Source organism: Chrysochloris asiatica, unplaced genomic scaffold, assembly GCF_000296735.1.
Source record: "Chrysochloris asiatica unplaced genomic scaffold, ChrAsi1.0 scaffold00102, whole genome shotgun sequence".
Classification (NCBI taxonomy): Eukaryota; Metazoa; Chordata; class Mammalia; order Afrosoricida; family Chrysochloridae; genus Chrysochloris; species Chrysochloris asiatica.
In genome coordinates, this window is record NW_006408620.1 from 4,926,349 (window position 1) to 4,950,676 (window position 24,328).

The following is a 24,328-nucleotide window of genomic DNA, read 5'->3' on the forward strand; positions in this document are numbered from 1 at the left end:
AGACTGTACAGTGTTGGTGTACACCTTAGAAACTGTACAGTGTTGGCATATACCTTAGAGACTGCGCAGTGTTGGTGTACACATCAGAGACTGCGTAGTGTTGGTGTACACCTTAGAGACTGCACTGTTTTGGCATACACCTTAGAGACTGTACAGTGTTGGCATATACCTTAGAGACTGTACAGTGTTGGCGTACCCCGTAGAGACTGTACTTTGTTGGTGTACCCCGTAGAGACTGTGGTGTATTGTTTTACTCCGTACAGACCATGCTGTGATGGTGTACACCTTAGACAGAATTTAGTTGTTGTGTAGGAGAATTTGGTTAAAGTACCAGGAACTGCCCGAAGAACAAACAAATCTGTGTGGGAAGAAGTGTAACCAGAATGCTCCTTAGAAGCCAGGATGGCGAGACTTCATCTCTTGTAACTTCAGACATGTTATCAGGAGGGACCTGTTCCTGGAGGACATCATGCTTGGTGGAAGGTAAGGACGACCTGCAACAAGATGGATCGGCACAGCAGCAGCCGCAATGGGCTCAAGCACAATTGTGAGGATGGCGTAGGACCAGGCAGAGTTGTGTTTTGTTGCACAGGGGTTGCTATGAATTAGAAGTGACTCAACAGCCCCAAACAACAACTAAAAAGAAGGTGGCAGTCCGTGTACATCCAAACAATCTCCGAGATGGAACGTGAACAGACGGTACCAGTTATCATTTAGGAAGAAGGGGACAAAAGGAGAAGGGGAAGAAAGGAAAGAAAAGAAAAGCGCATGTACCCATCTATCCCCACAGGTTGCATGGCCTCACTATGAGCTGAAATCCACTGGGCAGTCACCACCAACAAAGCATGGGTCATCCCTGGAATCAGGAACACTGACCAAATTGGGATGCTGGGGGTGGAAAGAGGAGATTTCCATAGTCTAATCTTTTGTACCTTTTGCATTTTGAGCCAAGTGCACAAATGTATTTTATTCAAAGAAATAAGTTAAATTAAGTGCAAATAAATCATCTCAACTTAGAAGTGAAAAAAAAATTTTTTTTTTTAAACAACAAATGTCAGTGAAGGTGTGGAGAGACTGGGACACTGCTGGTGGGACAGTAAAATGATGCAAGCACTATGGGAAATGGTACAGTCTCAAAATGCTGGATACAGAACATTCCTAGGACCCAGGAATCCCCCTACTTGGTGTACAAACAAACATTGGAACCTACACACAATGGAATACTAGGCAATACCAAAAGTTAACAATGATGAATCTGCGAAACACCCCAGAACCTGGATGAACCTGGAGGACATTATGCTGAGTGAAATTAGTCAATCACAAAAGAACAAATATCATATGAGACCACTATAATAAAACGCCAAGAAAAGTAACATTCTCGGATGGTTCCCTCCAGTGGAAGAAGGGAGAATTATTCAGAGGTTGTGGTGGTGGTGGTGATGTGCCGTGGAGTCGGTTCCGACTCATAGCGACCCTGTACAGGGTTTCCGAGTCTGTAAATCTTTATGGGAGCAGAAAGCCTCATCTTTCTCCCGTGGAACAGCTGGTAGTTTCGAACTGCTGACCTTGCAGTTCGCAGCCCAATTCATAACTACTATGCTACCAGAGTTCCCTATTCGGACGGTAGACAACAACAAATGGCTGACAGGTGTTAACTTGGGTGGTGGCAAGGCAACCTACAACCACAGGGAGGTGGGCAGACGAAAAATGAAAGTCAGGGAGGAGAGCAAGAGTTAAAAGGAAAAGAGGTTAATAACCATTAAGGGATGGTACATGGAGGGGACTATACTCACTACAATGAAACACAGTGCATGATGGACTGAATGTAAACTTACAGTCTGCTCTATAAACCTTTACTCAATTCACAATAAAAAGTTATTTAAAAAATGACACTCCAAATACATAAATGTTCTGTCCATTTGCCACGCCACTGTCAGGTTCTGTGTTTGTTTTTGATTACAAGGTGTGGTGACAAGGGTTCCAGCAGCTTCCCCTGCCCACTTCTCTCCATCCCTCGAGGGCCCTACCTGGCCAGGGCCTGGACCTTCACCACATGCCGCTCCTCCTGCTCCGCCACTTTCTTCTTGAGTGTGTCCATCTCCTGCCGGAGTGCAGCTGAGTGCTCCATCTCACCGTCTAGCAGGCTGCGCAGCGATCTGGGAAGAGAGGACCCATCCATTCAGACACTATGCCCCGAACATAGTCATCTACCGAATGCAGCAAGACCTCATCTGCTCATTTTCCACAAGACTCCACTGAAACCAGAACTGAAGTCTATGTTGGGCTATTTGGTTTAAGGAGATCCCATACTACAGTCAGGGAGCCTCAAAGGAATGGACCTGAGAGACGGGCACGTGGCCTGGGCTCTGTGTTCCTGCAGCCTGGGAGGGGGCAGGTCATCAGCTCCAATCAGCGACAAATGCTGAATCAGCACATCCCAGCTAGGTCCCAGTAAAGACCATCCACTCAAGGGTGCAGCATGCTAAACAGAGACTATTTTTTCCAGTCATGTTGGACAGGACACTTAACCAAGACAGGGATGCCAGGAGGGGCCAAGAGAACCATCTGAGGCATCCAAACAGATGTGTGTCATAGATTGTATTTTCAGTCCTGTATTTGTTAACTCTGCAAATACATGTCTGCTTGCATGCCATTCTTTGTCTTAGAAAAGGGAGAAAGCAGCAGCTTGCCCAGAGAGAAACGGAGAAGTTCCCACCATGAAACGAAGCTGACCACTGACCTCACCGTGCCTAAGGCAGCTGTTTCTAAAAAACCACCAACTGGGGTGAGTCCACAGACTAAATCCATAGGACATTTGCCCCATGGCAACAGAATGTAAACTGGGCTTTTCTCTAGTACTGCTGTTCCCCAAGGATGCTGAGAAACAGCTTCCTCTTGAAGCCTGGTACCACTCTGACCCCACATCTACCTGCCAAAATACCCTCACCTGCACTCACACCCACTCCCACCCACCTACAGCAATCACACACACTCACCCCCACCCAAACACACACCCATACTACCACCAACCTCCCCCACACACACACTCCCTCACCCCCCACATCTACCCACATAGCAAACTCCCACACACTCACCCACACCCACACTCTACATCACTCACCCACCCCCTCCAAACACGCCCACCCCATTCATACTCACACCAACCCCCTCCCACACACACTCACTCACACACACACAAACCCACCCCCATACCACCACCCACCCTCCCACACATACACACACACTCACCTCCAAACACACCCCCAAATACATTCACCCCATCCATACCCACTCCAACTCCCTCCCACACACACTCACCCACACCACCACACCAATCTCCCACAGCCACCCCTCAAACACACGCAGCCCACCCAAGCCACAACCATAGCACCATACCAAACTCACACGCACACACTCATCCACACCATACCCACACCACACACATACCTATCCCATCCATACCCACATCTCCACACCCACATACCCACACCAACTCTCTCCCCCACACACACAAACACACACACACAAACATTGTGATGGTTTCAAGGTAAGACAAAACCCTAAGGCTTCTTCCAAGTTAAAAGCTCCAACTGGAGCAAGGAGAAAAACTCCTCCAATGTCTATGAGCTCTCTGTTGAAAGCTTCCTTTAGTTGGAAAATGACCCTGTTTCAAGATTCCATTTTTTTTTTTTTTTTTTTAAAAAAAAAAAAAAAACTTTTAAGAGAAAGGAGGGTAGCTGACCAACATGAGAAACAATTAATGTCACGACGTACACATGTGAAGAATGCTGAAGTGGCCAATGTTTTGCTCCACACATACTTAGCACAATTTTTTTAAAACACCCTGTTGGCTTAGAGAAGTAGGCTTGCTTGTTTTAATAAGTTCCCAGAAAGGTAAAGGAGAAGCTTGGCAACTAAAGTCCCAAAGAATGTTTAAAAAAGGAATCTTCAGGATTGGGTACCACCATGAATTCTAATTCCCACAAGGACTGAAAGGATACAACGTACACACACGGACACAGCACGCAGACACGGACACGGCACGCAGACACGGAAACGACACGCAGACATGGACACGGCACGTGGACACGGACACACACCAGGCCCAGCCCCAAGGAAGGCAGCCAAATTGTGTTCCTAGGTCAGTTGAGGATTGTCGACCAACACCTCTATCATTGATGCCACAGCAAGAAGACTGATGTGCCCTCAGGTGGACAGATGGCAGCAGTGTGCCAATGGGCACTCGGGGGCACTGGATTCAAAAGGGAATAAAAGACAAATAAAACCCATTGTCCTTTCAGTATCTGCAATGAGGCTTGTCACTATCCAAATGTGTATCCAAACAAGGATGTACATTTACATATGGCTTCCAGGAACCAGCCTGCCTGACTCCTCATTCTGCCCTAGGTCTCCATGATCATGGTAGACTTGAGGCATTCAAGAGCCTGCAGCAGGCGGGGCAAACCCTCCGACGTCTGTCTGAGGTCATGTCATGATTGTAAGGGTCTCACTCCTGGCTTCCCCACAAGCCACACTCAGGTGGTACATCCCAGGCCAAAAGTACAAAGACATCGATCACAATTTCACCAGCAAAACGAAATTTGTACCATCTGTTATATCTTCTCCATGCCAGACGTAGAATAGAGTTTCTCAAGTCCAAAGAGCACGCTACCTGTTTTCTTCCTCCAGCTCGTCTTTCCGATTCATCATGGCCATGATGGCTTGCCGTAGCTCATCTAAGGGGAAAAGCAGAGACAAAATGAACTCTCCCGTTCTCACCTGGTCCATCGTCCCCTCGCTTCTTGGGAATATATAGCTTGTCTGGACATGGTTCCTATGCACTTCCAAAAAAAAAAAAAAAAAAAAAAGGGCCTAAAGTAAAGTCTTGCCTCAGGGAGCCAATGACAACAGTCCATTATTCTTTTATTGACCACACAAAACGGTAAGGAAGGCTCAGAATAAATGTGTCTATTCCTTGATGAACAGACTCAGCTGCTAGGAGAAAAACTCACTTGCAGTTTCTAAGTGCTTTCCTAAGCTTCTGCTACTGAATAAGGTTGGTGTTGAACAATGATTCATTCCACGTTATAGCTGTTGGTCAGCTTAGCAGATCAAGTGACATTTGGCTACATGCTGGCAACAAATACTCAACTTCAACAAAACAGGTGGTTTCCCTGTACTGACATCCGATAGTTGGGATACAGGTGACACTCTGAAGGGAAGAACTATCTCTCCGACACACACAGTCTGTAATCACTTGTAAGAATTACTCTTTTAGGTATCTTCAACTTATGAAAGCATTCACGGACAGAAAACAACCCGTTAAATCAGCGCTCCCTGGTCTAACCTACAACCAACCTAACTGTCATCATGATTTACATATTTAAGAAACTGTTCTCCATATCGCTCAGATCTCCAGACCAGGGATCTTGGGGGGTGGGAGGGAGGGAATTTCCTGGAGAGGCCGTTTTTTTGGGTTTTGTTTGTTTTCTTTTTCCCTAATAGACTTTGTGATGTGAGGTTGCCTCTTGAAATTGGCTATTAGGAAGCTCGGAGCCAAAACCGCAGCACAAATCTAGCAAGTGTGTGTGGTAAACAGCCAACACTCTGTTCCTACCTGCCTTCTGGTCTTCTTTTCCAGCCTGGCTTCCACCTTAGGAGTGCCTGGGTGGCTGCTACTTGGAAGGCTGGGGGTTCAAATACACCCAGCAAAACCAAACCCACCGCCAGAGTCAATTCCGACTTACAGGGCACAGCAGAATTGTTCCACAAGGTTTCTGCGACTATATGTCTATATGGGAACAGACAGCCTAGTCTTTCTCCCAAGGAATAGCCGGTGGGTTTGAACCACGGTTCTGGCACTTACAGTTAGCAGCCCAATATCTAACCCACAGCGCTACCAGGGCTCCTTAAATGGACCCAGAGGTACCTCAAAAGAAAGGCCTGGCGATCTAGTTCCAAAACAGGACAGCCACTGAGAACCCTATGGATGCATGCAGTTCTACACTGAAACACACGGTGCCATTGGTGAGTCAAGCGGACTGCAACTGGTTGGCTTCCCAAGTCCACAGCGGTAGAGTTACTACTGGCTATTTTATTTCTAGCCCTCCTTCAACCACAACCCCACCCCCAAGCACCCAGTACAGGGCCTGACACACAGCAGGTGCGCATGTGGATGCAGAAAAGTGGAAACTCCCCTAGAATTTTAGTCTTACCCAAGGAATTCACCAGCTACTCCTCAGAAACCCTATAGAGGGTCACCGTGAGTCAACAAAGAAGGTTCGAGGAGACCTGCTGGGGCAGCGGGTTAACTAGTGGGCTGCTAATGGAAAGTCGGCGGTTCAAACCCACTAACTGATCTGCAGGAGAAAGATGTGGCAGTCTGCTTCTGTAAAGACTACACAGCCTCTACTCTGCCCTATGGAGTCCTGGTGTGGTGCTGCGGGTTAATGAGCTGGACTGCAAAGTCGGTTTCAACTGCAAGGTCGGCAGCTTAAGCTCACCAACCAGTCCTCAGAAATGCTATACAGGGTCACTATGAGTAGGAACCAACTCGACGGCATTTAACAACAATTCTGTCCTTATGGGGCGGCAATGAGTCGAGATCAACTAGGAAGCAGTAGTTTGGTTTTTTGGAGTTTTTTTGGTAAGGCAGGCATATCCCTAAAGGAAGATTTCCTCAGTGAAAACAAGGATATACATTTACATATGACTACCAGAAACCACCAGTCTGCCTGACTTGTCATTCTGAACTGGGTCAGGAAAGCCGAGCCCTAGCTCAGGGTCTCAGCCCAGTGCCCCAGCCTCTCTTGAGCTTCTCCAGAGCACAAAGAGGCTACGGGGGTACCAGCCTCCAGCCCCGGCTACCAGTCCTGTGAGGATCAGAGGAGCAACGAGATGGGGTGGAGCAAGGCCAAGGAATGAGCGCAGCAGGGGCATTAACAATTTACAAACAGGATAAGCACTGCGAACCCACAGTTGGCATGCTCCTCAGAAACCCTATGGTGGTGGTGGTGTTTGCGTGCTGTGAGTCGGTTCTGACTCATAGGAATTCTGAGGCTGAAAATCTTTTATGGAAGCAGAAAGCATCATCTTTCTCCCACAGAGCAATCGGTAGATTCGAACTGCTGATCTTGGGGTTAGCAGCCCAACTCGTAATCCAAACCACTACCAAGGAATTCTATCCAGGGTTCCTATGAGTTGGAACTGACTCGCCAGAACCTACCAACAACAGCGTCATCAAGCTGAAAGTAGTGATGAAGATGTAGGAAAAAAATAAAAAATGGAACTTATTCCATACCACCTCAGCCATGAGTAAAATCAGCCTTCAAGTATTACTGTTGTTGTTGTTGTTAAGTGCCGTCGAGTCAATTCTGACCCATATCGAGCCTGTATAGGGTTTCCAAGGAGCAGCTGGTAAGTTTGAACCACTGACCTTGCAGTTCAAATGGCTTTGTAGTCTGGAGCATTAACCCACAACGCCACACCAGGACTCCAAGTATTACTGAGGACAGGCAAAATAACATCGCATTGGCGCTTCTCTTAGAAATATCCAGAGCAGGCGGCCAGGCTACTGCCCCAATACAGAACCAAGACTTGGGAAATTGCTCCCTCCCTCCCAGGCCTGTTGGAATCTGAATCTTCCAATGCGGTCGTCTTCTCCACTGGGGTGCTCAATGCCCAAACTTCACACAGGGGCTGGGGCTCAGGAAGAGGAGCCTGCAGAACCACAATCGAAAGCTGGAAGAAACAGAAGTCTCTTCTTAATCATACAGCTTGCCCTCCTCCCTCTTCTCCAGGCTCTCCTGATCAAATGTGCATCTCTGCTCAGGAGCAGCCCAGCGAGTGCACCGGTAATGGACAGGAATGAACGATTTGCAGTGGATCAACACAGAATAAACCCAAAGGAAACAAAGTACACAGTGTGTATCCTCCGTGAGGGGGCGCCCGGGGCTGAACAGGACGGAGCATCCTGTCAGCATCCCCCATCTCTCAGCTCAGCAGCACCACTCCTGGGGGAGGGGGGAGCGCTCAGGCCCATGAACTTTGTTGGTGCTGATAAATGCCACTGAGATGGTTCCGACTCATAGTGACCCTCTATAGGATTTCCAAGGAGAAGCTAGTGGGTTTGAACCCCTGATCTTGTGGTTTCATCCTGCAGTGGCATACCAGGACTTTGTGAATTTGCACTCTGTCATTCCATAAGCCCTGGAATATGGTGGGCCATCCTTGCCTGACCCCAATGGCAGCACAACCTGGCTGTCCCAGCACACTGCCTGTCTAAGGGGCTCTCGGGCACACATGCAGACCTGGGATTCCCCTACCCTCAGTAAGATGCAAATCCAACAAGTATCATTTCATAGATTTTTGACAACTTCCCTCATGTCCGCTCCCCATTCCCAATCCCAAAAACCCCAACTCAGCTATTGAGGCCCCTCCAAGCAGCCCTCTCTGAACCCAGACCCAGGTTGTCACTGGGCCCTCCATTCATAGAACTGCAGTACATGGAAGGGCTTGTGACCATCTTCTCCTGAGACATGATGCTGTCCCCAGAGCTTCCGCACGTTGTGTGCTCAGTCGAGGTGCATGGCTGCTCAAACCCACTATCTGCTCCTTGGAAAAACCATATGCAGGGTCACTATGAGTCAGAACCTGCCCTTGCTTGTTATAAATAAAACTTTGCTGCGCTTAGATACACATGACTCTAAGTCACTCTCAACTAGAGACCAGGTGGTGAACGCCTTGAGTTTGGTAACAGTAGAATAAACACTGGACTATTAACGACAGGGACAGCAGTTGAAGCCCACCAGCCTCTCCAAGGGAGAAAGATCACCCGCAAAGATTTACAGTCTGGGAAACCCTCTATGGGGTTGCTGCGAGTCGGAACAAACTTGACGGCAGTGGGTTTGGTTTGGGTTGGTTAGCAATGTAGCCTCACCTGACATGTCCTGTTTTAGTTCTCAGAAACCACCCTGTAAGAACAGGGAAACCAAACAGACCTTGCCTATCCCATCTCTCAAGGACTGAAATTGACAAAAGTGTCCTGGCAGGGCCAAGAACTGGAGAAGAACAAGGTACTGGGGTGGAGTGGGCAGGGGTGGGAGATGAAGGGGACAAGACAAGGTCAGATGGGGTTCCAGTAGCTTTCATCACAAGGACATGAGTGGAACCTATGGAAAGCTCTCATCAACATACCCCAGGGCAAGCAGATCTGAGTTCAAATCACACTTGGGCCACTTACTGGCTGGTAGCCTGGAATGGGTTTTCCCCTTGGCAAGATGCGAAACGGGAATGATGCCGACTCTGTAGGATGGCAGTAAGACTCAACAGCACGCACCTGCCAGGTACCCACAGCTCAGCACACGGACTGCAGCGAGTCACAGAGAGGTGGTTGGGTCCCCAGGTTCAAACCCTGCCTCCAGATCTGGGTGACCTTTAGCAGGTTACCAACCTCTCTGAGCACCTACTTCCTTCTCCCTCAAATGGGATTCTCATAGAGATGATCTCATAAAAATGTTTTAAAGTAATGAATATAAGAGGCCTTCAAAAAATTCATGGACAATTCCATTAGTGTCCCATCCCATTTTTTAAGTGCTCAGCACAGTGACCAGCACAAAGTAGCCAGTCAGCCCATCACTGGTAGCTACCACTGGTTTCCTTCCCTTTGACAGCAGGGAGTGAGGGTGAGGGCTCCAAGCACAGGCTGCTGAAACTGGGCTTGTTGTCAGGGGTTACAGCAGCTACAAAGCAGTGCCCCAACCCTGGGAAATATAAAGGAATGTTTGAAATCAGTCTGTGCCCCAGAGCAGTAGACAAGATAATAGCATTTTCTAAAGTGTCAAACAAGACCACTGTGGGCAACCTGGGAAATCAGACCTAGCAGTGATATGTCACTTTGAGGAGGCTGAGAAATTGCCTTTGTTCTGGGCTTTTTAGGGCACTAGATGAATGGCCTGGGATGTGGGGATACCAAATACTGCCACCTGGACCTAGCTGCTGAAGACTTCAGATTCCACAGGAAGAAATCTGCAGGAGGGGCTATTTCCCAAGGGAACACAGAAGCTAGAAGAATGCTCTTCAGACAGAGAACAGTCAAAAGTTGCCTAAAATTTCCACTCCAAGTTCAGCTGTGAGTCAGTTCCCAAGCATGGTGACGAGGTAACCCACGCTACCAGGTGACGTGCTATCTTCATAAACGTAGGTATGTTTGTATCCACTGTTGTCAATCCATCTCTCATTGAGGGCATCCCTCATTTTCATAGACCCTCTTTTATTATTTTGGTCTGTTAACAGCCAGGTCGGCACTTCTGTGCGGGACAAAGATGAGGTTCTCTGCTCCTATGACAATGTACAAGCCTCAGGAACCCTAAGCATGGAGCTGTTCCACCCTGTCCTCTAGGGTCACTGTGAGTCAGAATCCACTCTACGGCCGTGGCTTTGTTCTGGGTGGTTTTGACTTTTCCACTGGTCTTTCCTGATGGCATGTCCAAGAGGGGCCCAGATCACGCTGCACAGATGCCACCTGGGAGACACCGTGGGTACCGACACCCCCTTCCTTTACCTGTCGGGGTGTTGTGCATCTGGAGCCTCCTGAACCATGGCCCTGTATGTGTGTCCACATCAAGGTGACTTATGACAACACTTTTAATCACAAAGCAATGCTCAGATAGTGAGACTCTTCTGACCACTCTGTCACAGAAAGGAGACTCATGTTATCGTGGAACATTAATGGCAGGAAAGGAAATGGACAGAGAGCTGGTGTCCCCCAAGCAACGGCCATCCGACAGGCTTTAACACCCATTTAATACTGCTGCCAAGCTGGCTGGTGGCTGACTCTCCTCGGAAGTCAAGCTGGTAGGTAACGTCAGAGTGGGTTTTCACCTCAAGTACACATGAGACTCCCCCAAGTCCGAGCACACACTGGAGCACAGGCCCCGCTCCTCCCCCAGCTCTGCACATCCCATCACTGGTTTAGTCTCTCTCTTGGTGACTGTCTTCTCCTCTGTCACATGCGCATTCCCAACGGCATTTCTACAAGGCTGAGTGTGGGTTCCCCTCCCTGAGACTGGAGGGTAATGACCATCCACCTCCAACTGTCCAGGTTCTAAACTGCAAATCCAGCCAAGTACATGGGCGGAACTGTTAGACATCGATTGGGGCTACAAGGCAGCATTTCCCATCAGGACTGGAAGGGACCGATTCTTCCAGAAAGGTTGCCAGGGCAAAGAACCACTTTAGGAGCAAGAAACGAGACTGCAATCTCTACTTCTGCCATGTGTCCACCCAGACTCTAGACAGGGTAACATTTAAATATATGAAATCAAACAGTAAAACAACTGTATAAATACAAGGTCAGCCATCAGTGCCATTTAGGGTCAGGAATGGGGCTTTCTTAGCATTAAACCAAACAGCAAAACCATGAACAAAATGATACCATGCATGCTGCTGTACATATATGTATGCATTTAACTTTGGCACAAACCAAGCCCAAGCCAGTGCTGTCGAGTCAACCCTGACTCACAGCGACCCTTGAGGACAGAGCAGAACTGTTTCACTGGGTTTCCGAGGCTGACAATCTTTCCAGTAACAGACAGACAGACAGCCTCCTCTTTCTTCGACAGAGTGGCTGGTGGTTTTGAACCAGCATTTTACCCACTGAGCCACAAAGGCTAACTTGTGCGCAGCAGTGGCCAATCTCGCAGAAAACCGGTCTGTTATCTGTGGAGACTCCACACTCCTCAGAGCTGCTCATGGGTTTCCTAATCAAATGTGGGTTCAAATCCCAGACCCATCACATCTCAGCTCTAGGATCCTGGACCAACACCAACTTCCTCCCCATTAGTCTCCTCGCAGGGGGTGGGAACAAGCTTTACTGGACACAGTTGCTGATGACTGCTTCCACCCCACACGACACAGTGGAGCTGCTACAACAGAGAGTTGGCCCACCAAGTCTGCAGTATTTACTCTCGGCTCTTCGCCTGTAAGGATCTGTTTCCCCAGAGACCCCAGAGATGGAGGCAGACATGGGGACCTGGAGAGAGGGAGCAGCTGAGGACTCAAGACCCATGGAAAGAGAAAGGCTGTGTGCAGGTGGCCAGGAGGCAGGCTTGAAAATGTGCCCTTTGGTTGTTTACATGAGTATATATTCCTGAATATTTTTGTGTACATCCTCCACCCCCTACCCAAAACAAAAACACAGAGGGAATGGAAGCAAATACTGTTGAATGATAATGCACGGAGGAGATTGTAATCATTGCAATGAAACGATGGTGTAAAGCCGATGTTCAAACTTAATTTAAAAAAAGAAAAAAGAGTCCACGTCCCCGTGTGAGGGGTGTGTCCACAGTGCTTCTCTCCATGCCCCCTTGCTGGAAGGGCGCTCTGCTCTGAGACATGTGGCCCACCTGACACTTGTGCCCACCTGTGAGGGATCAGCCACTGTCCCCAGGCAGGAGGCTGCCAATCAAGCTACAGCCAAAGCAAAAAGGCAGTGAAACAGCTACTGCCTCAGGCATGGGGGTGGCATCCCTGCTCTTGAGAGGACACTTCCTTTTGGGAGAGTGACAGTCTCTCCCTTGGGCTGTCTAGTTGTCCCCTTGCCTCTGCTCTCTCTCCCCTCACTGGTCCTTCACCCAGGGCTTCAACCAGTCTCCGCCCTGCGGACTCCTGGTAGCTCCACCCACTCAGGATTTCTCCTGAGCCCCAGACCCCATGCACAAGAGCATGGCAGCTACTTCCTCTCTTCCTCCCCCTCCGCCCCACCAGCTGTTGTCACACACACCAAACTCCTTCTCCGTCTCTCACAACTTCTTCCCAAGGCCTGGGGGGGGGGGGGGCCCACAGGTGTGATTCAGTGACCTGCGTAAGGATCTACCACAGAACATGAACATCGGTAGGTACCCTTGAGCACTGCACTTGTTTGAAGATTTATCCAGATGAGCCCAAATGACCCATAATTAGAACAAAGCATAGGCGAGAAGGCTGGGGACAGGGAGCGTCCATCGATGGACGTGTACGGAGGAGAACGTGGACACGTGTGGAGAATGGTCCCACCATCACCTCACTGGGGCTACAAGCTATGGAAGGCGACTGGGTTTTGCTGTGTATGCATATTTTCACCAGAAATAAAATTAAATATTGTTCTGGTGTGGCCCTGTAGGATAAGCAATAGACTGCTAACTGCAAGATCGGAACTTCAAACCTACCAACTGCTCATTGGAAACCCTATACAGGGTCGCTATGAGTCAGAACCAACTCGACAATACTTAACAACAACAATATTAGAAAATAAAAACAGTGGCTTGCAGTAGGGAGAGTCAGAAAGCCACATGGTAACCTCCAGCTAATGCTGGACTCCAGAGGGGCCCTCTGCCCTGGTCCTCCAAACATGACTGGTTTTGGGGTCCTCACAGTCATACAGAACCAATCTTCTGCTGAGTTTCCACTATGTGATGAACATACAGTGTTCCGTCCCTTTAGTAAGAATTTTTCTCCTGAGTGTCAGCCTGTGAGACCCTGGGGGTCCAGGCTCTGGCCCATTCACGTTGGCAGTCATGTGACCAAGCACAGCACCTTACAGAATGAAATCAATGAATTACCAAACCAGTGAAAGACTGCATGCTGCCCCTCCAGGCCTGCCCCTCCTCTCCAGGAACTGAGGAGCCTGGGCTGGGCTGGGCAGATACGTCAACAGCATCTAATAATAAGTTCAAGGCCTCACACCAGAGAATGTTAACTATGGGGTTCATAGCTGCAATTTCCTGCCCCACTGACAGCCTGTGAAGGGATTCAGGCTCAAATAGCTTTTTCCAATAAGTGTCTGGGGAATGTGATTTACATGGAGGGGTTAGTGGGTGGAGATACAGAGCCTCACACATCATTACCATGATATTAACACAAGGGCAGCCTGCCAAGCAAGCCATCACCCTCCTTCCTGGACTCTAAACTCAAGAAGCCCCAAATCTGAAAAGGACCAGCAGAGCAGACCCTTACCCCCCAGCACCCAGGGATCTAACCTACACACTAGCCCATTCACACAGACGACTATGGCCTTCACAAGTTGCTATAGTAAGGAATGAAAATGGCCCTTCGCAGGAGGCACAAGACATCCCCCTTCTTTAGCCACTGAAGGCCCTCCAGTGGGGCATTAGCCAGAAATAAATTGATCTTCGGTTCCCTTCTCAAGTCTTAAAGAGGCAGTGATGCAGTGCCTAGATGTGGCACATCTGGACATGCATGTGCACATACTCACGTCTACACACATCTGTGTAATCATCCCTGGCTTTATATAGAATCTTCTCTCAAAGACCTCAAAGAGCTTTTACAAACACTCCCCTGGGGCCCGGACTCAGTTATTTTTAAAGATAGCGCTCACGAGGGCACGTGCCCAGAAATAAACAACGTTCTTCCAAGGATGCAGATACTTAACCTACATCATCGTTTTTCAATCTTAACGCCCTACGAAATATCACAGTCTTTCTACTCACTCTCTACTTTATGTTCCAAAAGAAAGGATAACTTAAACTGCATTCCAGAGAACAACTTTTCCAAATCAATCTCTCGGTCGTAGCACTTTGTTCTGTTTCTCTGGTCTCCCCTTTCCTTCTGCCCACCCAAGGTTTCTACTTGGCAATTTGTTAGGATGAGACCAATGTTCCAAAGGCACGATCCCAGCGCTGAGCTGGCCAGTGGCCTCCACATCCTAGCTGCTTACTAGCTGCTTCCTCCATGTCAAACATGTTGTTGTTAAATGTCATCCAGTCACTTCCGATGCATAGCAACCCTGTGCAGGGTTTCCAAGGAGCAACTAGCGGGTTTGAGCCACTGACCTTGTGGTCCACAGTCCAGCGCTTATCTGACAGTGGCACACAAGAAGTTAGAACCTAAAAAGTCAAACCTATTACCATCACGCCGATTCCAAATCATAGCGACCCTCTGTATATGGAAGCTCTTGAAAGGCACACGCTCAGTGACCGCTCACAACATCCCTGGGAAGCAAGTGTCGTCTGACATCACTACCCAACCACTGAAAACATTAGGAATGGCACTAGACTACTGTCAGATGGAGTTCTAGAAGATGGAAGGCACTCAAACTATGACTGACGAAGAGCTGACTTCTACAGTAGAGCTGACCATGATGATGCAGATGGAGGAAAGCTTTTGTGACCTTCATTTGCTGATGGGGCACAACTCAAGATGAGGAGAAACAGCTGCAAGCATCCATTAGTAATTGGAACATGGAATGTATGAAGTATGAATGTAGGAAAACTGGAAGTTATCAAAAATTAAATGGAATGCAAAAAGATTGATAGTCCAGACATTAGTGAGTTGAAATGGACTGGTATTGGTCATTTGAAACTGATAATCATATGGTTTGCTATACTAGGAATGACAAATTCAAGAGGAATGGGATAGCTTTTATCATAGGGAAAAAATTGTCTTTGAAGATCCATCCTGAAGTATAACACTGTCTGAGATAGGATAATATCCATATGCCAAAAGGAAGACCACCTAATATCACTATTATTCAAATTTATGAACCATCAACTAAAGCTTTGAAATGAAATTCTACCAACTTCTTCAGTCAGAAACTGATCAAACATGCAAACAAGATGCATTGATAATTACTGGTGAATGGAATGTGAAGGTTGGTTTCAAAACGAAGAAAGTCAGTAGTAGAAAATAAGGCCTTACTGATACAAATGATGCTAGAGATCACATGATAGATTTTTGCAAGATCAATGATTTATTCATTGCAAATATTTTTAAACAACATAAAAGGCTATTATCACAAGATGGAATACATAGGAATCAAACTGACTAAATTTATAGGAAGAAGACAAGTGGGAAAGCTCCATATTATCACCCGAAACAGGTCCAAGGGCCAACTATGGAACCAGACCATCAGTTGCTCCACATTCTGAAGCTGAAGGAAATTAAAACAAGTCCACAAGAGCCAAACTATGACCTTTAACATATCCCACATAAGTTTAGAGACCATCTCAAGAACAGATTTGATGAATTAGACACTAAAGAGTTGTGGAATGGCACCAAGATAATCATACAGGAAGAAAGCAAAAGGTTATTTAAAAGATGGAAGAAGGGAGGAAGGGTGGGAAGGAAGGAAGGAAGGAAGGAAGGAAGGAAGGAAGGAAGGAAAAGAACAAAACGTATGTCAGAAGAGACGCCGAAAATTGATCTAAAGTATAGAGCTGCTGAAGGGACTGGAAGAAATGGAATAATAGAAAAGAACAGAAAATTCAAAAAAAAAAAATTAGAAAAGACAAAGTATCATAATGAAATGCGCAAAGACCTGGAGTTAGAAAATCAAAAGGGAAGAAGAAGCTCAGCATTTCTCGAGCTGAAAGAATTTTTTTTTTTTTAATGTAAACCCTCTGGTAGTGTAGTGGTTACGAATCGGGCTGCGAACTTTAAGGTCAGCGGTTCGAAACTACCAGCCGCTCCGCGGGAGAAAGATGAGGCTTTCTACTCCCGTAAGGATTTACACCCTCGGAAACCCTGTACAGGGTCGCTATGGGTCGGAACCGACTCGACGGCACTTAACAACAACAACAACAATGTAAACCCTCAACGTGCAATAGTGACGCGTTTCACGGGCAATATATTGAATAATTTTACTGTCTGGTTCTCATTTCATATCAAAGAGTCGAGAGTCAATCAATAGATTTATTCTCCAGCTAAAACACAAAGGTATATGCAGTTCACTCTGTTTCATAGCCTATCTACCCTGGTGTGGCGCTGTGGGATAAAGCATTGGACTACCAGGTCGGTTTGAATCACAATGTCAGCCTTTTAAACTCACAAACTGCTCCCTTAAAAGCCCTACATAGGGTCACTGTGATTCAAAACCAACTAGATGGCACTTAACAACACCAACGTCATCCATCCATCCATCAGTAGAAAATCAGCATCTGTTTTGAAGGTTGCTGTGTGCTATGGGCAAAATGGACCAGAGGAAAAAGACCAATAAAGACAGGGAAGGAGGAATGCTTGTAAATTATTTAAGATTTCTCATGTTTCAAAACATTTCAGAAATTTGGATAATGAGTATCTATGCCCCAAGAATGGTGGAATCTAATTATTTCGCCATGTTTGCGTCAAGTATACATACTTTCGATACTTTGTATTGTGAACTAGGTGAAGGTTTACAGAGGAGACCAGTTTTCCTTCTGTTCAGCAATTTAAACCTGTTTTGTTTCTTCCTCACAATATAGCAACGCTCGTTTCATTTCCTCACTATTTCCGGTTTCCATTCCGTCTCCTTTCCTAACTCTGTCCTTGGATCAATACTGTCCCTTGGATCTCAGATGGTTGATTATTCTAAGGTGTGAGTGCCTCAGAAGTGTTTATTATTCGCCTTACAGAACCTGTCTATTCTTTAGCTGAAAATTGAGTCACGGTGGTGAGTTGAGTTCCAGACACAAAGGGCGACTAAGGGCCATGGTCTCCAACCATGTAATCCTGAATTTTTTTTTTATGATTTGCCATCAATATATATATTTTTAAGCCTAAATCATCAGATACAGTAGAGGATAAATTCTGGGCGTGGGGCGCGGTAGGGGAGGAAGAAGGAAAGCAGAAGTTTCTCGGCTGAAACTTGAGAGGATTTGCTTCATTTTAAAAAGTGCAGAGTCCTTTCTGTGGCGAACCACTGGAAACAGCGGTGGGTAAGACTTAGCAGCACGCCATGGCGGGAGCGGACAGCTTGCATATCAATCCCACGCCAAGCCTTCCCAGTGCTCCTTCAGCGTGCACAGCACTGCCGGCTAGGCACCAAATTGTGTACGGAAGCAAGGCCTGAGAAGTGAGCAGAAAGCCATCGGGTGCCTGGGTAAAGATGAGACCTGGAATACAGGTATTAGGTGAATGGTAGGGGGAAATGCAAAGCCAGGAAGTACACAGCCTATTTGCTCTTCCTTACAGAACAGCTTGATCAGCAGCATCCAGAGGGAGAATCACAAAGGTAAGCATTGTGAGCTCTTTGAAAAAGTCATTCTACTTCTTTTACAGCCTGAGTCCATTTAGCACCATCAAAAACAAAACCGCTGCTGTCCAAGTCTAGTCAAACTCACAGTGACCCTAGAGGACAGTGTATAAACTACCCTGTAGTCAACCTTCATAGCGATCATCTTTCTCCCTTTGGAGCGCCTGGTGGGTTTGAACCACCAACTCTCTGGGGGCCAGGGGGTTTTTGACAGGATTGTGTAAGTATCCCTGGTGCTCACATAACATCTTCATCAAGAGGTGAGAGGAAGCCATTGTGCCTGGTGCATCCACCTGTAGATGCTGATTTGTGGTGGTGTTGGATTCTGGCTGTGGATGGAGAAAGGGGTCTCTGCTGAAACAGGCCAACTCTCCCGACATTGATTCTCAGGAAAGCCCCTGACCCCCAGAGATCTTGCTCTCTGGATCTGCCCATACTCTAACCATGTGAGGACAGAGCAGATGAGGGCACCCACAGGAAGAAGATGGTTCATTTGGGGCATATCAGAAGCACCAGGGAGCTATCTGTAAAATCCCAGAGCTCAGACAGCATGAACCCACAGATCAAGTATATCCAACTCTAAGCCACACTGGGCACCAGCGTTTTTGTTAAAGCTCTTCAGCTGATAATAATGCAGTGAAGAGCGGGAACCCGGGCTGGGGGAGCCTACAAGCTGAAGATAATGCAGCACATTTTACAGCAGTAGCTAACATTCAAAAGTTCCGACTATGTGCCTGGTAGCATCCAAAGAACGTAACCTATGTTGCCTGATTCAACCATCCTAACAACCCCCCCGCCCCGCCCCCCGGAGTCCTGGTGCGGAACTGTGGGTTAATGTGCCAGACTGCAAAATCATTTGAACTGCAAGGTCGGTGGTTCAAGCTCACCAGCTATCCCTCAGAAACCCTATACAGGGTCGCTATGGGTCGGAACCCACTCGACCTCACTTAACAACAACAACAACCCTCCCTAGAGGTACAAACTGCTACGTGGGATGTGCAAACCAAGGCTCTGGGAGATTAAATAATTTGTTCGACAAGGTCACACATGGAAGCCAGACACAGCTCAGGCAATCTGACACCAAGAGCCAGCCAGATGGACAGCCTCTGGGGGAGTCTGTGGGTGGCTTCCCCCTTAGGAGAACGGTGGTACAGGGGTCCCAACTCCCCATCAACATTCAGGCAAGCCCTCTCAACTCTTGTAGTATGGTCTGAGATGTGTTTCAAGAAACTGAGAATCCCTGGCTAGGCTAGGGCATTAAAGGAGACACAGCGACCCTAGAGAAGACACAGGGTAGCCATAACTGATGACTAGTTACCATTAAGTGGATTCCAACTCAAAATGTCCCATGTGTGTCAACAGCTGTAATCTTTCTGGAAGCACATCGCCAGGGCTTTGGTCCAAGGCACCTTAGGTGGACTTGAACCTCCACCCTTTCAGTTACAGTTAACCATTTGCACCACCAAGAGACTACAGAATGAGCATTCCGCAACCGGAAAATGGAGAGAGGTGAGAGCCAGGGCCTTGCGATCTAGCTGCCTGTTCCTTTGCACACACACTCATCCAATGCCACCTTTGAAGGATTGACCCAGGTTTGCTTGTAATAAAGGAACCAGTGAGTTCCTGACTTTGTGGAACTGGTGAGACTTATGGCCATCCACCAGTGGAAAACCAGAGTGAAGTAACTTTCCTGACGCCTACTTACAGAGTGCATGCCATGTGTCAGGCATCAGGCAGAACGCTGTGCTTAAATTAGCTCATTAAGGCAGCAACACACCAGAGATGAAGGCAGAGATGAGGACATGGAGAGATAGAACAGCCGAGGACTCTAGACTCATGGAAAGAGAAAGACTGAGCGCTGGTGGCCAGGAGGCAGGATTACAGAATTTGCCCTTTGGTTGTTTAAGTGATTATATATTCCTGAGTGTTTCTGTGTATACAGAGAGAGAGAGAGAGAGAGAGAGAGAGAGAAAATGGAAGCAAATACTGTTGAATAATGATGCACAGAGGAGATTGCAATCATTGCAATGAAATGATGAGTATAAAACCAATGTTCTCCCATGTAAACTATCAGTCAATTCACAATAAAAACTTTAAAAAAGAAATTAGCTCATTAAAGCCTCAACACAACTCCAGGAGGTATCTGAATTAAACCCACTGCATAGGTAAGGGAACTGAGACACAGAACGGTAGCAATTCCTCAAGATTACAAAGGCCCCCGGGTGGCTCAAAGGGTTTGCGCTCAGCAGTTAACAAAAAGGCTGTGGTTCAAACCCACTCAGCAGCTCTGCAGAAGAAACAGACCTGTCGGTCCTCATCCAAGAAACCCCTCTGAGCATCTCTGCACCATCGCACAACGGTCTCTCACATCACCACCAACAAAGGAAGCAGGATCGGAAGGCAGGCTAGGTAGCAGCAGAGCCCACAACCATACGCACTGAGACATGTGCTGTCCCCCAGCACCAGTGACACTTCCCACAAAAAATCCACACTCTCAAGATAGCCACTGAATCTGAGACAAAGCCTCAACAGGCTGTGAAGGTGGCCCAGAATAATGGGCATGTGCTAGCCAGCTTCTCCCCATTCTTCCTCAACTAGCAGAGTCCTCGAGGACCCCAAGGCCTGCAAACCAGCAAACTCCCTTATTTGACTTCAGCAGCTTTGAGCTAGTTTCTGTCACTTGCAATGAAATGAGCCATACCTCACACGTTATACCTGGAGACCCGTCACTGAGCTGGCACTAGAGTTAATGCAACCAGCCAAAGGATGGAGAGAAAAAAAAAAGGGCATCATATGCAAAGATGAGTGGTGGCATGGAAAAGTGACAGACAAGGGTTCTGGGATCACAGTTCGGATCCCAGCCGTGGTGCTCATTGGCCAGGTTTACTGTAGACACTTCACACCGTGGGTCTCAGATAACTCAGGCCACAGAATGAGGAGGTAGACCAGCTGGTCTCTTACATTCCTCAGCTCTGAAATGCTGTGATTCATCAGGAGTGACAGATGAGCATTTCTGCGTCCTGGCGCCTTCAAGTAAACGCGGCACATGCAGCGTCCCCATCATCTGTTCCTACTGTGCTGGCTGGACAACTGGCCAAATGCATCCAGGGAAATGTGACCCTGGCCCATCGAAAACTGAGTCTGTCGGGGCCCCAGGGCTGGGATGCAACATCTGTTGTGACTGGCCTCATGCACAGCGGAGTGCTGGGGTTAACTGATGGCAAGGAAGATTAATTGCATGTGAAATGCTCAGAAATAATTAGGGCATGAAGCAGCACAGCTTCCTCGCACCCTCAGGCTGTGGTATCTTGCGTATGGGCAATTCTCAAGCAGACTCACACACTGAATCTGCAATTAATTACAGCACACAGCCACTCAGAGGGCACAGGGGGCTCGCACACCCAACTGAGTCACAGTGACTGGGCACCACCCTGCTCTCGCCCTGCCACTGCTGACAAACCAGCGCCAGGTCTTTAGATGGGGCGCCAGCTCCCATAGTGACGGTGGGCTGGCTACAGGCCTGGCTCCGCTACCTGACCTCCTGCACCATCGCAGGTGTGTGGATGCCACTGCCCTCTCTGAGGCTCAGTTCCCTCATCCCTAAGATGATGTCGACCTCCAAAGGTATGGACAAAGGTGTTCCATACACTGAGAGTTGGCGTGAGAGTATGTGTCTCAGTTGTCAGCTCTCAAGTTGCTTCTTCCATCATCACTTAGGGAGAAAAAAGCAAAACTATGGACACTAATCTTCCAGTCTAAAGGAGAGCTGGTGACACCATGGTTAAAGTGCTCAGCAGCTCCAAGGGAGAAAGATGTGGCAGTCAGCTTCCATAGAAACTGTGAGGCAGTTCGCTTCTCTTCTAGATGGGTGCTAAGAGGCTCAGTCCAACAGGAATGGGGGAGGGAGAGGTCTTAGGAAGTAAGTGAGAGCCCGAGACGTGAAGGGACACTCTGAGGAATACAGCACAGGACGGGTCAGGGAAACAAGGCAAGTCCACACTTGGTGTCCCCCATGCTATCTAAACTTCATGTTTTTCTGTCACTGCTGCTGAATGCTATCAAGGGTTCAAGAGCAGAGACCACCTCTAACAGCCCTTCATCTGGCAGGAAGGGGACAGGAGTTGTACATCAAGCTGCCCCAAGAACAAGTGAGACACCTGATCCGTGACCAGGATGACATTCAGGACCCCGACACACACACGCTCTCTCTTTGGGGGAAGGACTCAACACTGAAGGGATTTAACGTCCATGGATTTACTCCACCTTCACTCCCCATTCACCGGTGCAGCCCAGTGCAGTCCCCTCTCTTACAAGGGACCTTCCCTGGACTCTACAAGATGAAGCCAGTGATTGTCCTCCTTGGGACTGGCTGCCTGTGGATATCGGCTAGAGTGTCTACAGCCCCCTCAGTGGTACATTCTGTACAAGCTCCTAGATTACCCATCAGATCCAGCCTAGTACAATGCCTGACACCTAGTTGTTGGTGTTGGTGTTACATGCCTTCAAGCCAGTTCCAATTTATAGTGACCCTGTATAGGGTTTCCAAGGAGCGGCTGGTGGGTGTGATCCACCAACCTTGTGGTTCAGACTGACCTTGCGGTCCAGTGTTTTATCCTGCAGCGCCACACCAGGACTCCAAGTAGGACCTCAATAAACATGTGTGGCTAGCTGCCACCTGGAGAGGGTCCTGGCTTGCCTTGCCCTGTGCAGCCAATACATGCCTGGTTGTCTCCTCACCAAGAGCCTTCTCTCCATCTGTGTTCTGAATTTAGAAGCTTCAAAGGGGCTGCTCCTTCCAGATCCACCAAGCTCCAAGCCTAAGGAGGTGACTGGGGCTTAGGACTGGATGTTCTCAGGAAAACGGACAAGTGGTTCCTACTGTACCCCCTCCTCCAGCCAGGGACTGAGAAAAAGCCTCCTCTCTGGGCGAACCCGGCGCACAGCATTTTCTTCTACTTCAAAGTAGCAGGTCCTGGGATGCCTTGGTTCCTCACGTGACTCACTGCTGACAGGACCCCATGAAGGACAGAGGAGGGTGGGGACGGAGACCAAGTGATAACTCGGGCCAGGGACCTCAAACCTGGTGGTGGGCATCTCAGTACAACTGCTCAGAGCAGAAGACCAGGCATTTGTGAAGTAGCAGGTAAGGATAAAGTGGGCCCTCTGCTCAACTTATTCCCTCAGCTACCTAGCACCATGCATGTAGGTGGTCCCCCAAATCCCACAAACAACTCAGGGTACACAGAGAAGGAAGGAAGGTCCAGGCTTGCTGTTCCTAAAATCGAGACAGGAGATGGCAGAGGTGGCCCACTGGACACCAGCTTTGAGAGGAATGTACTGTCCACACCTCAACCGGCCCAGCACCCCCCTTTTATGAGTTAGCTCCACCCACTTCTCCTTTAGGGGACCAGAGGTGGCCAAATTCTGCTCCCACTGCCATCCTGGGCAGCTCGAGACACCACAAACCTGTTCTGAAGCTGTTCCCTCCTGGCGTGTCCTCATTCATTCACTCAACTGCTTCCCAAAGTCACTGAACTGGGGACTCAGTTCACTGAGGGGCAGAGAGCCACAGACTGAGGGGAATAGGAGGAAGGGCCTGATGTGTGAGGAGGGGGTGGTCAGGAGGTGAAAACTGAAAGCTAATCAAGTAAGAGCCCTTTGGGGATGGCCAGTGTGTGGTGGGCGGAGGAGAACATTCTGGAGAAGAGCTGGCCTGGGCCAAGTCCTCAGAGCAATAAGTGAAAGAAGAGGGAGGAAGGGGGAGGGGAACAGGGCCAGGGGTGTGCCAGGCAGGTTGTGCAGGCCAGGGTGAGTTAGGCAGTCTGCAAGGTAAGCACCGGCTGACTTATGCTTCCTTATTCATCTGAAGTGAACAACGTCACGTTTTTCTCACCACATCCAAGATTCTGCTTCCAGCTCTGACTGGCCTGTTTCTCTCCGAACCTCTCAGCACCTTCCCACAGAATCAAAGCCTCTTGCAAATTTACAATCTCTCACAGGGATGGAGTACCCAAGAAGCAAGGTAAACACGGGCTGACTTATACTTACCTTGCGTAATGTGTACTCGCTATGGGTCGGAACCGACTCGACGGCACTTAACAACAACAACAACAACAATGTGTACTCTACCCGTGGGTGCAGGTGTAGGAATTCAGATGCCACCCTAAGAGCACTAGGAACTGCCTGGGGAGGAGTGTGTGAGGGGCTTGGGGAGTGAGCGAATGGGCCTCATCCACTCACACAACTGCCATCTGGCCCAAGACCCCTAGCCCCCATCTCTCTCCCAGGGCACCTGTCACAGCAACGCATACAGAGGGGACACTA

At 48.3% G+C, this 24,328-nt stretch overlaps 1 protein-coding gene across 1 annotated transcript in view; it reads right to left on the bottom strand.

The window, feature by feature from the left end:
• SNX29 (sorting nexin 29) overlaps nucleotides 1-24,328 on the bottom strand; it is a 567,324-nt gene that overhangs the window by 431,512 nt on the left and 111,484 nt on the right. Inside the window, exons 11-12 of the mRNA XM_006867206.1 lie at nucleotides 4,673-4,736; nucleotides 2,028-2,156 (exon numbers count right to left, since the gene is read on the bottom strand). Coding sequence (XP_006867268.1) covers nucleotides 2,028-2,156; nucleotides 4,673-4,736 — 193 coding nt within the window. The remainder of the gene's footprint in view (nucleotides 1-2,027; nucleotides 2,157-4,672; nucleotides 4,737-24,328) is intronic.